General features: G+C 52.6%; 1 protein-coding gene across 1 annotated transcript; it reads right to left on the reverse strand.

Annotated features, from left to right (window-relative positions):
* Window positions 1-714: 714 nt before the first annotated feature.
* On the reverse strand, window positions 715-14051 carry LOC104338725 (hyaluronan mediated motility receptor). Its single transcript, XM_075442105.1, has 18 exons — window positions 13960-14051; window positions 12975-13073; window positions 12321-12397; window positions 11410-11490; window positions 10448-10636; window positions 10048-10134; window positions 9420-9520; window positions 8917-8991; window positions 8474-8652; window positions 6942-7090; window positions 6418-6632; window positions 5900-6016; window positions 4898-5056; window positions 3021-3173; window positions 2812-2911; window positions 2397-2573; window positions 1735-1894; window positions 715-976 (listed from the first exon to the last, which is right to left on the reverse strand). The coding sequence occupies exons 1-18, from the start codon at window positions 14003-14005 to the stop codon at window positions 957-959; spliced, it is 2184 nt and encodes a 727-aa protein (XP_075298220.1). The 5' UTR covers window positions 14006-14051; the 3' UTR covers window positions 715-956.
* Between the last annotated feature and the right edge of the window lie 662 nt (window positions 14052-14713).

A 14713-nucleotide genomic window follows, 5' to 3' on the forward strand; every position in this document is an offset into this window, starting at 1 on the left:
GCAAAGCCCCAAGACTGGCACCGCGAGAGAGAATTTTACGGCCGCCCGCGGGCGCTGGCACTCGCGGGGGCCGCGTCCCCCTGCTCTCTGCCGGCAGCACAGGAGGAGGTGACGCGGGAGTCACACTGCGGGGTGCGGCGCCAGCCGGGACCGAGGACGGCTCAGCGCCCAGACCTGCAGCCGCCCCGCGCCCTGGGGCTCCGGCAGCTCGGGTAGCGCAGCCCAGAACCGCACAGCCCCGGGGCAGCCCAGACCCGGCCCTCTCTTTGCGGGGACTCTACCCGGGGGTTCGCCCTCTCCTGGCCCAGGCGGTGTCAGCTCTCTGCCAGCTCACGCAGTCAGTGCCCGCAGCCAGAGCCCCGGCCCGCGGAGCTCTGCGCGCCGGCCCTCGGCAGCACCCCCGCGCAGGAGGGCAGCGGGCACCGGCACCAGAGCGCGGCCTTCCACCCTTCCCTGCAGGCCCAGGATCTCCTGCTGTGCCCGGGGAAACCCAGAGGAGCCGAGAGGCCAAGGGCGCTGCAGGCTGGGTGCGCGGCCCCTTCAGCTGCAGCAGCTCCTGCGAGCCCAGAGAGGTGGCCGGCGCCGAGGCCAGACGGACAGCGGGCTTGGGGACAAGAGTTCAGGCTGGGACAGAGAACTGCAGGGCAACTACACCGCGGCCTTGGGTCTGATCCCTGCTCTGTGAAGGAAACAGACAAATTCTTTCATTTAAAACTTTTATTGCGCTCAAACATCCTCAATGAAACAGCAAATTTAACATAAAGCTGTAAATACAAGATAGATGCAAAAAAAAAAAAATCTCTCAGGAAATGGTGAATAAGGATGACAAATGAAATCTCGTCTCTGAGCGTCAGCTGCTCTTCTGAAAACAAACTGTGCAGATTCAGCACACAAAAATAAGTAAAACCGTGACCTTTTTTTGGATTTATGGTATTTTTCTTCACAGCCTGAGGAGATTAAATTTTGTTCTGATCACCTACAATGGAAAAATGGGACTAAGTTTGGGTTTTTCACCGTGGCTCCCCCCACAGCGAGTCAGGAATCGTCTGTCTGCTGGGGAAGGCAGGCACTGGACTCCAGAGAGGGGGAAGCCAGGATTTCAGCCCCGGGAACGCGCTGTGGAACGAGGCTCCGGGCGAGACCCGCACCCACCCTCGCTCGCGCCAGCTCTGCTTCTCCGGGCGCTCGCCACCTTCCCCCGCCGCCTGCATCGGCGGGGCATCCGCACCTCAACACCTGCGGCAGCGCGGGGCCCGGGCAGGCAGCAGCTACGGGAGCAGGGCTGGAGCCCCTGGCCGAGCCCCTTCTCCCCACTGCCCGCCCAGGCGACGCTGCCGCACGCCCGGGCTGCCGCAACGTGTCACCCGCACGCCAGCGGGGAAGCTGGAGGAGACACGCGGCAGCAACACCCAACTCCCATCTTGCAAGATTGTGCAAACCGCCTGCCTGTAACCCCTCCCTCCCTCCTCTTGCTCCCCTAGACTCCTGCTGCTGCCTGACCTGACCCACCCCTCTGCCTGCTCCGTCAGGCCCCGGGCTGGGAAGCCCAGCAGCAAACCAGCAGCACACCAGATGAGGCCCGTCGAGGGCTGCTTCCAGCATCCGCTGGGAAAGACACACGAGCGGCCCTTCCCCCTCCTTCCCCAGAGGCAGCAGCCCGCACGAGGCTGTCGTACCTGCTTTGCGTAAGCCTGAGAGCCACAAGGACGTGGTTACACAAGAATCTAAGCTTACCTTCTTCCAGAGGAGTTTCTGGAGGGATGTTTTCCTTGGTGTGCTGGAAAGCTGTGGAAGGATCACAACGCCGAATGCCCTGGACTGCGTTCAGTTGCCCCTGGAGATCTCTGTTGGTTTGCTTTTCTTTCGCCAGCAACACACGCAGTTTTGAGACATCCTAAAGAAAACGGGACACTTGGAAGTCAGATTAAGAACAGCAGAAAAGCCTGCTTCAGCCTTCACTGAAGCAGCGCTTCTGAGCAACACGACCCACAAATGTACGCACACAATTTTCCGTGGCGTTAAAAAAGGAACTACGACTGCTGCGCAAGGCCACCAAGCACAGGGCAGCCCGAAACTGTCCGGTGCTGCTTTCAGCAGATGGTTTGCTAAGCCTCGAACCTCCAAGAGAGCTAAGAAAAACCAACCCAGCTAAGAACAGGGGTAGTTATTTGCACTGGTGATCCCTCTGCACATCACACATTCAGTCAAAACTGACAGAGATTCCCTTGCTGGTGCAGGAGGCCGGTGGTTTGTTCTAACCTGGCTGTGGCAGGGAATTTAAGAACCACGGAACGCAGTCGTTTGCGGGATCAGTAGTCTGTCAATATTTAGAGCAACACACCAAGGAATCTAGCAAATCAATAACATGCCCATTTGTAGCTTTTCGTTTCACCAACCTGCTTTAGGTGGGCATTCTCTTCCTTCAACTTCAGCACATGCTTAATTTTCTGTTTGTGGTTCTGGTGGCCAAGGAGTTCAGCGTACGCCTCGCTTAGTTTATTGAGTTCTTCTTGGGCAGCACCATGCTCATGTAAGAGCGCACTCTTCTCTGCTTCAAATGCATCCAGTTGTTGCTGAAATACACACATTTAGAAACCTTTAGATTCCCCAGCTTTCTACTGGACTGAAATCTAAAGACAGACTGGTCTGGGAAGGGGAATAGCTGGCTCCTGGACAGTAGCTTAGGAAACCGCCGCAGGATAAATGGCTGAGAATGGGAACCAGCACGCCTGCTTCTCAGGAGCAGAACCTGAGCCACCGGCACCAGTCGGAAGCCAGCAGACACAGACAGACATCTGCTGCATCACACACCTGAAACGGCTTGGTTTTGTTCTTCAAATCTTCATACAGCTTCCGCCAGGTCTCCACCTCTTCTTCTAAGCTGGAGGTCACACCTGCATTTATGGTCTTCCTAAAAAGCAAGAAGTGGAGTTTCAGGACGCTCACTGTTAGCTCGTAGCACTTCTTCACGCTAGCTTTTGATCTGCTGCAACGTGCAGGGTTAGTTTAAGGAAAGTCACCTTGATCTTTCCGCTTTGAGTTCTCTTTTCAGATCTTCAGTTTGCTCTTCCAGGTTTTTCTTAAGTGTGGTCACTTGTGCAAGGCAAGACTCTCTCATTCCTTCTCTTTCTGCTTCTTTTAGTGCAACCTTTGTCTGGATTTCTAAAACCATCCTGAGGAAAACACCATCCATCCTTAGTGAACCTGTTCTTTCATTTTGTTATTTTTTTTACACTCCTCTAAATCTGAAAACACAAGTAACCATGGCTGACAAGCTGTTAGTAGAAGAGCTGAGCTAATCATTTGCACAAACAGTGCTACAAGAGCAGAACGACAACGCAGAAAGCGGTCAAGTCCAGGAGGCACAATTACTTTTAACTTCTCCTATGAGAAAGAGAGCAGTGCTTTTGAAGCAAGGAAGGATTCTGCATTTCTGATTTATGGCTGCTGAACACCAACTGCTTGCAGTGGAAGAGACTTCAGAGTCAGACTTAACTGGCAGAGGATTGCTCAAGCAGAAACCAGTCAAGACTGTGGAGCGAGGATGTGCTCCAGAGCTCAGGATGCCTGCCTGCACCTAAAGCACTGCCTGCCCTCTCCAGCCTCCCCTGGGTGGAGACTGAGAACCCCTCCCCTGGCACCCTCAGCCAGCAAAGAACTCTTCAGCCCTTGCTCTTTTACCAGCTCTAACGGGAGCTGGAGGCAGTATTAAGCAGGTGGGGAGGAAAGAAAGGGCAACATCTTAAGCAGCACAGGTTTTTTAAAATAAGCTGGGCTAAGCTGCTGTTGTCCTCTGGACACTGTTAATATACTGGCTCTAGGTGAGCAAGACAATAGAAACATCACAAAACTTTACAGCGGCGTTTTACAAATCAGCAAAGAGAGAGACCGGGGAAGATCAGAAATGCCAGACTCAGTTTGGTCAACACAGCATTTCCATGCAGCTGAGCAAGTCATTTCTCCACATGCCCCAGTTGAAAAGATCAGAGCGTAGCTGAGTTAAACCCAGCTTCCGCAGCTAGCCAGGAACTCCGTTAAAAGCAGCGGGGAAGGAAGCCTTCCAGCACACACACACCACGTTCCGTAACGCAGCTCCTGTCCAGGCAGGTCCCACTGTTGTCTGCCACGGGTGACCGTACACTGGGGCCTTTAAAGGCCGCACTCCAGCAGTCGAGTGACTCGCCCATAGCAAGGGCCTTTCTCACGCTCCGTGCCGTGGGTGGAAGGAGAGCACACACCACCAGGCTGCTGCCAGACAGCCGGAGGAGAAACACGGCCTCAGCTCGCGGCCCAAGACAGCTTCCTGGGGGGTGCTACTCGGCAGCTGCGCTGCGGTGCTTTCTCTCGGGCAGAGAGAGGGCCTTGGCCTCGCTCGCGCTGCAGAGCGGCACCTCACGGGCGGGTCACTGGCATCTGCTCGGGAGCAGAATTTGAGGTGACACGACTCAGAGCAGCAACGGGGTGAGCTCTGCGCTCAGAATTTGTTTGTCTGCCCCTGTGGATCTTATCTGTGGAGCAGTCACTGCAACTGGTATTTCTGATCAAGACAATCTCCCAACGTATTTCAGGTAACTGTTGCCCTTTTCCTGTCTGCTCCACATCGAGGAAAAAGTCAATGCAATTGAACAGACCCATTTTCTAACGTACAGAAAGGTCATGAATTTTGTCTGTCAATACTTTCAATCCTCTGCACTGCGAAAAGGAAGAAACTTACCACATACTTTACCCTTTGGCATAAGTATTTTAAATATTATACTTTAATACTTTAAACTAGACACCAAAAACTTAAACTGAATACCGATTTTATCTGGTAGAGCGCTGTATGCCAAGTTCTAGTTCAGAAGGCAAGCCTTCGCGGGCATTCCTTAGCTTAAGGAGAAGTTTGTCTCTCTTGTACCTTGCGCATTCTTCTTCCACTTTATTTTTAGCACATTCTGCTTCCTGAAGCAGCTGTCGACTCTCCTGACTCATTTTTTTCAGGCTGGCAATTTCTTCTCGCAGAGAGGTGTTCTCCACTCTGAGGCTGCTTATTTCTTCAGCTGTTGTCTTCTTGTAGCTGGTATTACCACGCAAATAAGAAACATCTCGTTACTTTAGACAAAATACAGATTGACATGTTCAGGCCTTACAAGAGCAACACAAGGTCATCTGAACAAATCCAAGAGATTTTGTAATCTGGAGCTATGGCAGCATTCTGGCACGGATAAAACAAAAGTTTTTTTTAAAAACAACCCCAAACAAACCCCACATTTCCCTAAAGCCATAAGCATTAACACTACGACAAATTCCGCAAGACAGGTATTTTCACCTTTGGGTAGCTATTTTAAACACAAAAGGTACAGCATATCTGAAGCTGATTTTCAACACCAAAAGACCTACGATCTGCAGCTTGCTTTGGCAGATACCCCACTTGATCCTCCATGGTTGTGCTGCATACCTGGCAGTAACAGTATCACTTTTTGAAATACTTCCACGACCTGAATATTTTGAGAAGAAAGGTCTGCAAGAACTGCAGGAAAATAATCTGGGTTCAGGGCAAGTTTTGCACCTAAACAAGCAGTCTTTTTGCAAGAGATCTTAGTGCAAAGAGAACATCAGCACTGGTTACAGCCCTCACTGAGGTCCAAGAGCACTGGAGCATTCTGACGGGTCAGACTTTGGCAGGAGAAACATTCCGTTTCCTGGGCTAGGCACCGAGTACGTCATTACGCTCGACCAGCACTCCAAAGGAATACATCAATTTCTTAATGCCATCAAACCTGCCATCACAAAGCTCTCTTCTCTAATACTGCCCCAACGCTCGTACACAGAGTTCAGTACCAGGGCACACGAATAAACAGCACATTGTCCTGTCATCTTAGAGAGAAGCCTGTCCCAGCTCCTAATGAAACTTAAATACCGTTCAAACGCAGCAGCAGTCTCCCCGCGCTCACGCAACGCGTTGCTGTGCTCTTCCTGGAGCCGCGGAACAGCGCTGCCGGGCCTTGCATGGAGTTGCTCCAACTCGGCATTCTTCCTGCAAGAAAAATTCAGCATGCAGTAAACTTTCAATACGTGAAAAGAAGCAGCAACTTGCTTGAAAGTCCTTCCCAGTCGTTGCCCTCTCCAGGGCAGAAGCATCCAATGCGACACGCACGGCACTTACCCCTCACCGCACCACCCTATTCCTACAGAACTGGCACGGCGAGCAAGTCTCAGCACGCTGCTTCAACAGTTTGAAGTTAAGACAAAATAAAACTGGCTCCAGTCACTCAGCTGGATGAGGTCTAATCACTGCCAATAATCAACACCCAGCAAGAAATCAATAGAGCTCTCCTCAGGTGTCAAACCCAAGTTAGGCTCAGAGGCTTTGCTTATGCTACTGATTTAACGTTTCTCCTTTCCAAGCTGTAGAATCAGAAAGTTTCTTTCACAAACCCTTTCAACTCCGCTTCCATCTGCGCAAGCTCAACATCTTGCACTTTGATTTCTTGTTCCAGCTGCTTCACCAGCTCTTCAGATCTCTTCTCTTTCGCATGTAATTTATTCAGCTCGTTCATTGTGTCATTCAGCTCTTCTTCAAGAAGACGTCTCTCACTTGTTACCTCCAGCTGAAACTCTCGTAGCTTCTGGTGCGCTGCTGCAGACGCCTCCTGCGTGCCAGAGTATGGCAGAGTTTAAAGACACCGTTACTTCTCGAGATACTAAACACCAACTTGCAGCGTTCAAAGCACAAGAATAAGGTCAAGCCTAGAGGAAGAACCAAAATACCCCACCACACCAGCTAGGATTCTTCGAGCTCTCGACCACACACGGTTTCTGCTGGCCAGCACCCACTCGTACGTTCCACAGATCAGACCATGATTGACACAGCCATCTCACGTGTAACCAAAGTCAGAACCTTTAGCGCCAGGCACTGGGATGGGAGTCTATCTGCAGACTAATGGATAGTCTGTATTTACCTTCTCTTGCTGCAGCTGAGAGACTGTCTCCTCATGTTTCTGCAGCAGTTTTTGGTGTTCTTGTTCTTCTAAGCTGATTCTTTTCTTCAGGTCTTCTATTTGAGCATTCATACTCAGGAGTTTTCCTCTGCTCTCAGATAACTCCTTCTCTGCATAGAGGAATCGTCAATATAACACAAACTCCCTTCTCTGTCCTCCAGCCGGGCCAGGGAGGGGATTCTGCCCCTCTGCCCCGCTCTGCTGAGAGCCCCCCGGGAGTCCTGCGTCCAGCTCTGGAGCCCTCAGCACAGGACAGAGCTGGAGCTGTGGGAGCGGGGCCAGAGGAGGCCCCAGCAACGATCCGAGGGCTGGAACCCCTCTGCTGGGAGGAAAGGCTGGGAGAGCTGGGGCTGCTCAGGCTGGGGAAGGGAAGGGTCTGGGGAGACCTCAGAGCAGCCTGGCAGTGCTTAGAGGGTGCCCGTAGGAAAGATGGGGACAGGCTTTTTAGCCGGGCCTGTTGCGACAGGACAGGGGGCAATGGCTTTCAACTCAAAGAGGGCAGATTTAGACTGGATAGAAGGAAGAATTTTTTACAATGAGGGTGGTGAGGCCCTGGCCCAGGTTGCCCAGAGAGGTGGTCGATGCCCCATCCCTGGGAACATTCAGGGCCAGGCTGGACGGGGCTCCGAGCACCCTGACCCAGTTGGAGATGTCCCTGCTCACTGCAGGGCATTGGACTAGATGACCTGGGAAGGTCCCTTCCAACCCAAACTATTCTATGGTCTGTTCTTCATAGTACTTCCATTCCAGCTTTACAGTTAGTTAGGCAAAGGGGAGAGAAAGAAAAAAAAACAAACCACAAAACACCACAACCAAACCAACCCACATCTTTAACCCAGCTGGAAACTCCTCCAAACTGGCTGAAAGTCACCACTTCCAAAATAATGTGAACAGCGGGAATCTTTGGACCAAGCAATTCGCCTGCCTTCATCAGAAAGCAGGACGGTTGGGGAAAAACAACTCAGTGACTTCCCCAAAGCTTCTTGCACGGAATGCCAGCAGGCAGAAGCCAAGCAGTGAACAGAGAACTGGGTACCAGCCTCAGGCTGCACAGTGGCTGGGTCTGGTGGAGAGGGGCCAAGAGGTGAAGAAGGAGCCCTCGACACATTCCCGATACCCCACAAACTTGCGCGCAAGCTGCTAACGGTGGGTGGGGACAATGTCGTGCTGCTTCTCCAGGAAGAGGAGGAACAAGTCGTTTGTTCGCAGCTTTCAGGTTGCAGCCATTCCCACTACGTCAACAGTTTCCATTTCTGTACTCTCTACCTTAGTAACCTTCCACCGAAACAGAAATTCAGACTTAACAGATGTCAGATTCCGGGGAGCTTCCACACTGGTGAAACACGCCTAGCCGTTTTCAGCTGGAGCTCAGAGACAGGACTTAACTTGGAACACACCCGCTGAAAACGGCATTTGACACCCAACCTGTCTGAGGTGCTTGCAGACATATTAGCTGTCCCACATATGAACAGCACACAAGGACTAACAGTTACCTTTCTCTTCTTCAAGCAGCTGACACCTTTCATTAAGTCCTTTGATCACTTTGAAAGATTCTTCCTCTCTTTTTCTGAGGGTATCCCTCAGGACCTCGAGGTCTTGGTCTTTCTTTAGCAGCGCCTCTTCCATCCGGGCAGCATCCAGTTTGTACTTCTCGACTGTGTCTGCAACAGTGCTGTAGGAGAAAATTCAGGTGTTTGTTACGACAAATTTGGTTTGTGAGCTTATTAGAGAGACATTTAGAAAGATAATTAAAAGAATATCTTACAACTCCTTTCCACTGTGTGGAAAAACATCCGATTGCTTCCCCCCCCCCGGCTCTATTTTAATACTGTTAAACAGAATTGTTGCCAAGGTTCGACTTCAGCAGCCATCAGCCAGGCTTAGTTTTACTGCCTTTTAACTCAGCCGGTCCAAATAAAGAACGTTGTGCTCTTACCTGAGCTCTCTGATATATTCCAGGAGTTTTTCAATGTCAGACACATCTTCAGCTTTCTGTCTCTCAGCAGCAGACCTAAACCCAAGAATTTGTCATGATGGATGTCTTTGAAAGTTCAGAGCTACCTGTCAGCTATTTGTTTGCAGGTAAGCAAGTGAAAATCAATCCTTGAGTCACGCCTCAGACGTAAGGCATACTTTTCACAATCCAGCTGGCTGGCCAACCGGTACTGGCTCCAACCAACACGGTTTGTCTGTTGGAAAAGGGCAGCTAGACCAGAGGAACAATGTTTTGTGTGTCCGTTTTACAGGAACACAGCCGTGCCTAAAACTTCATTCCACCAGATTCATTCCAGGTCACAGACACTAATAATTTCTGTTTCTTCTCAGCAGGGAGGAGGCCTGTGTTTTCCCTCAACTATGTGCTTACTCTAAGGTGCAAGCACATAAGCCCAGCTAGACGACATCACGTCACCTAAGCCCATTCCCTTCCTCTCTACTTACAGTTTTTCTTCCAGCTGTGCTGCTTTTCCTTTCGAATGCTCTAGATTCCTTTGCACTTCCTGCAGCTTCGCTTCCATGTCTTCCTGCTTTGCAAGCGCAGTCTGAAAAAAGCCCCAAAAACCAAATGTTACCACCAAAATGAGATTTGCTAAAAGACAAAATCAATCGTCTAACAGCGGGAAGCAGAAATGAATTCATAACTGCAATTTAATGGTGGCACTTGCTACTCTGCTGACCCTGATTCAAAGTATCCCCCTGTACAGACACCCGGTATTTGTTCAAACAGCAACAGCCACCACCACCTGAGAAACGCAAACGCGTGGAAGAGCTTTAAACGGTACTTTGACCACTGTTTGATGAAGGAATTAATGACCTGACCAACAGAGTGATATTGCAGCAGAGGTACTTCTAGGCTTCTGCACTTGAACTCAGATTTACTCTGCGCCTCAAGAGCAAAATCAAGAACCTTCGCTGTCTGCTCTTCCCTTCTGTTTTCACTCTACAGAAAGCAGAGGAAACTACCGAGCTGAGGACAGAAACAAACCACGAGCTGCAGCTCTGCTGTAAGCCCTCCCTCGTCTGTTCAACAGCTCAGAACTGCTACCCTGTGCAGCGCAAACGCTCCTACCTTTTCCTTAGCACATCTCTTGTTTCTGAGCTTCATTAGCTCCATGCATAGGCTGCTCATTTTCTTCTGCGTGCCATCTGCAGACAGCTGATCAGAGATGAACAGAAAGTCACTAAGCGTAACTCCTTCACACGCATTACTCTTCACACGCCCTTCCAAAAGCGTCTCCCCGCCAGCCACAGCACTCATCTCTACCCGTCCCCGAGAAGGACGTCAGCAGGGCCCGCTCTGTCTCTAGGCAGAGGCGCACAAGACCCCAGAGCAGACAGGCTCCAGCCCTGCGCCAAGGAGGGGGCACGGGGAATGTGAAAGCACGTGCTGATCGGCACCTCAAGTTTCCTCGTGCCCAGGGAGCTTCACAACAAAGCCTACGCAAAGACGCACGCATCTGGGAGAATACCTTTGACTTCAGCAGGCTGTTGGTCCTCGTCAGTTCCAGGAGCTGCTTCTTGAGGCCCGCAACGTTTGCCAGAAGCGACGTTTTCTCCTGAACCGCAGCACTCAGCTTTGCTTCCATCTTAGCAAAGTCCTCATCCAGAGCCTGAAGCTTTTTATCCTGCTCTCCACGCTCTCGCACTAACGCACGAATCTAAAACAAAAGATATTTGCTCTCTTTCCTAGTATTACCCTTCAGCACTAGTTTATGCCTGTGGTGTTCTTGGAGAGGCTGAGTATCCCAACTGTATTAGCTTTATTTCAGAACATGCATCTTCAGCTCTGTCATTTGCAGCAAAGGAGATGGCCCAATCGCCACAATTCTCTGTCGTTACACACCACAGGTTTGCAGTGCCAGCATTTCAGCTGCCTGATTTTACGCTGCTGAGCCAGTACAACCCGTTAAAGTTACAACAGTCTTAGCTTCAGCTTCCAACAGAAGCCAGCTCTCCTCTTTGCTGCGGAACAGAAAGACAGCGTGGGACTTGTGAGACGCACGCAGCCTGGATTTGTACACAGAAGTGTACTGATAAGGAAAAGCTAGCTGCCCGTTCAAGTTTAACATTATGTCAATCACGAAGCAAAAATCTCAGCAAACAGTTGGTAAATAAACCAGAACCTTTTTGGGGTAGAGAACATAGGACTTGGTTCTTCCCCTTCCCCCCTCCCTCTTTTTTTGGTTGTTTAAAAAAAACCTCCACTGACTGCACAGCTGTTCACAATCAGTAGGAATCAATGTAATTCTATGGACAAACCCAATGTTTTCTGCACACCATAACATTTGATAATCTCTGCCCTGCACAGAGCTGCTTGCAAACTACTCGCATGCTGTGTCACGCAAAAGAGGCCAACCTTCCCAATTTGTACATCTGATGACACTAAGTGGGAAACATACGACAGGACTGCACCCACATGATGCATTCATACCTCCTTCTCCAGTCTCTTCTGTTTGTTTTTCTCTTTCATAAGGACAGGATCTTTCTGGGGCTTCAGAGTCCCATTAGCTGGCTGTTGAAAACAGATGCATTAGAAATATGTAAACTGATCTCTAGCTGCACAGCAGTTTAACACCACCGTTACATACGGCGGCGGATGCTTTCATACAGGCAGTATTACTGGAGATACACACACCCCCCAAACAAAAAGCAAACGTCTCTCTCAAACAGGGCAGACAAGCAGCAGGTTAGGATGGGTTTTACCCCTGTGCTTTCTCATAAGCATTGCTCTGAAAGGACAGCTCATGGCCATTGCCATGAGATCAGGGAAGCTCGAGACATCAGCACTCCATAAAGAACATTTTAACCTCTGAAACACAGCTTTGTTTGTAGAATTGCGTCCCACATCACCAGTACCAGTAAACTAAAGTAGGAAGCCGGGGTGATCATTTTTCAACCTAACCTACACACCTTCAAATCCACAGCCTCGCACGTTGCGCCGAGAACCTGTACACACACACTATCATCCTCTCTTTGTTTCTTTTACCATCAGGTTTCTGCCTTGCCCTGTCCACCACATGAAACCAGAAGCAGGACCTTCTGAAGCAGCAGCAGCAGCTGCACCGGAATCACACAGGGAGCAAGAGGCAAAAAAGCCCAACAGCGTAACAGCAAAGACAACAAGCCACTCTGGAGCCCCAAGCAATCCTCACGTGATACCCAGAGACGCTGCAGTTTCCTTTCTCCTTCCTGCCTACTCAGGAATACAGGTACAACAGTGTGTTTCACAGCGTACTCGGGCAGGTTAATAGCAGTTGTCCAAAGGGGAGACAGGATTGGACTCGTCACAGTCAGGCTCAGCTGCAATTTCACAGCGCTACAGACACGACGGCAGAGTCTTACTGTTGATCCGAGAGGCACGAGTCTCCTGCCAGTCACCAGGGCAGGTGCGCTCTTCTCGCTGCTGGGATTTGTCTCGCCTGCAGATGGATGCAGAAAAGAACGGTGAAGGAAGAGGGTGGGCATGCAGACAGCGTGGGCAATGGAGCCCAACGAGACGAGGTCAATTGACTTCTTGTACAAAAGGGAGAAGGCCACCCGACTGCTAGCCTGTCCACTTGCCAAGCCAGTGCCAGCTGTTTTCTTGCTGCAGCCAGGCAGTTCCATGTCAGTCATCTGGGCACTTGACAGAGTTTAGGGAGAGGCTACCAGATGACACCCAGTTTGAGAATTCAGCTTCTGCCAGGTGTGTCGTGTCATGTGTCCGTCCCCTCCCCCCCAACCCTGCTGTCTGCTAATGAAGTAGTTAAATCATTTATTGGGTCTCTAGAGGTCCCCCTAATTAGCAGAAGTCACATAGAAGGCTACTTTTGGAAGATTCACTTAGACATGTTTTTACAGCTGCATCCCCTTGAGCTGCAAGCTGGGCAGTGAGCCCCTGCGACAGGAAACCAGTTCTGACCAAGGGCAGAGCAGGAACAGCACGTGAGCACCAACCATTGCAGCATTCAAGGATGTGACAGCACTGCTTTCTGTGCAGCTTCTAGGACTACTTACTCTTCTGCTTCCTAACCCGCCGACAGGTTTCAGAGGGCAGAGAACTTTTCAGTGCGTCTGAAGACTTGACGTCACAGGATCCTCGCAGCGGGGTACACACTAGAAGTGAGATTTTCAGAACAGCAGAGAACTATTAAGTCAAATGACAGGGTTTTCAACTTCACTGACTTGAAAACAGTAATACCTCTAAGTTAAATCCGCTTAAAAACAGAGAAGAAAAAACAGCCAACAACCGGAGCCTCAGTTCTCCTCCTCCTCCCCGCAGACAGGAAGAAAACATAAAGCACACGTGGTGGGGGAAAGGCTTGGTTTGTGACACTGCGAACAGAACTAGAAACCACGATTTACAGCCACCACACGGCAAGGCATCTTTTTAGGGACAGCGGTGCATTAACTTCCATAAAGAAACAAACCAAAGGCTGAGAGCATCTTCTTAGCTCGATGCAGCCTCCTCCAACCGAGAGCAGCTCCATTTCAGGGGAGCTCAGGGGAGGGTGGCAGAGAGGCCTTCCCTCAGCTGCAGCCACAAGCTCCCGGGCAGAAACTCGGCCAGCAGCAAACGCTCCCGCCGCGGGGCTGCCGCTGCGCCCGGCTCCGGGCGCTGCCCTCGCAGCTCTGTCTCCAGACAGCAGCAGGCGGGCAGGGCCTCGTCTGCCGCTGCTGCGTTTCCCGCGCCCACATCTACGCGCAGAGCTCAGCGCTGCCGCACCGCGCAGCCGTCTGCCCGCGCCTGCCCAGGACTCGACCTCATTCCGGGGTGTTTTTCCTCACAAGGGCTCACGCGAGAGCCCCCGGCACACAGCTCCCCTCAGGGGGGCACACGGGCGGGAGCAGCGGGACGCGCTGAGGTAACGGCCGGGCAGCTCCCCTCCCAGAGGCGACACGGGCAGAAGGAGAGGAAAGCGCCGAGGTCCCGGCCGGCCGGCCCCCCTTCCCCCTGCAGCCACCGCCAGGGGCCGGGGCTCCCTCCCCGCCGCGCCCGTACCCGAGCTCTGGTCCAAGCGCCGGAGCGGAGCCCTGCAGAACGCCATGGCGGCCGAGGGAGCACAGCGCAGCACTGCCCGCCACCGGCAACGGCCCCAACCGCCCCCACCCGCCGCGTTCCCCGGGCAGCCAATCACCTCGTCCCGCTCCAGGCGCGCTCAGCCAATCAGCGCGCCCTGCGCGGAGCAGGCGCGGTGTGCCTGTGGGTGGGCGGGCAACCAGGCGCGGCGGGCCGTTACGCATGCGCAGGTCGGAGCGTGCTGGGCGGGGCGGGCCCTGCGGGGCGGGGCGAGCCGGGCTTCGCGCATGCGCGGGGAGGGACGTGCGGGTAGGGAGGGCCCTGCGGGCCGGGGCGGGCCCTGCGGGGCGGAACGCGGGGCGTTCCCAGGGCGGGGCTGTCGGCAATGGCGTCCGCTTCGGGGAAGCGTAGCCCTGGCGCTGGGCTGAGACACTGAGGCCGCGACAGCTTCGAAAAACGCAAAGCCCCAAGACTGGCACCGCGAGAGAGAATTTTACGGCCGCCCGCGGGCGCTGGCACTCGCGGGGGCCGCGTCCCCCTGCTCTCTGCCGGCAGCACAGGAGGAGGTGACGCGGGAGTCACACTGCGGGGTGCGGCGCCAGCCGGGACCGAGGACGGCTCAGCGCCCAGACCTGCAGCCGCCCCGCGCCCTGGGGCTCCGGCAGCTCGGGTAGCGCAGCCCAGAACCGCACAGCCCCGGGGCAGCCCAGACCCGGCCCTCTCTTTGCGGGGACTC

This window comes from Opisthocomus hoazin, chromosome 23 (assembly GCF_030867145.1).
Source record: "Opisthocomus hoazin isolate bOpiHoa1 chromosome 23, bOpiHoa1.hap1, whole genome shotgun sequence".
Classification (NCBI taxonomy): domain Eukaryota; kingdom Metazoa; phylum Chordata; class Aves; order Opisthocomiformes; family Opisthocomidae; genus Opisthocomus; species Opisthocomus hoazin.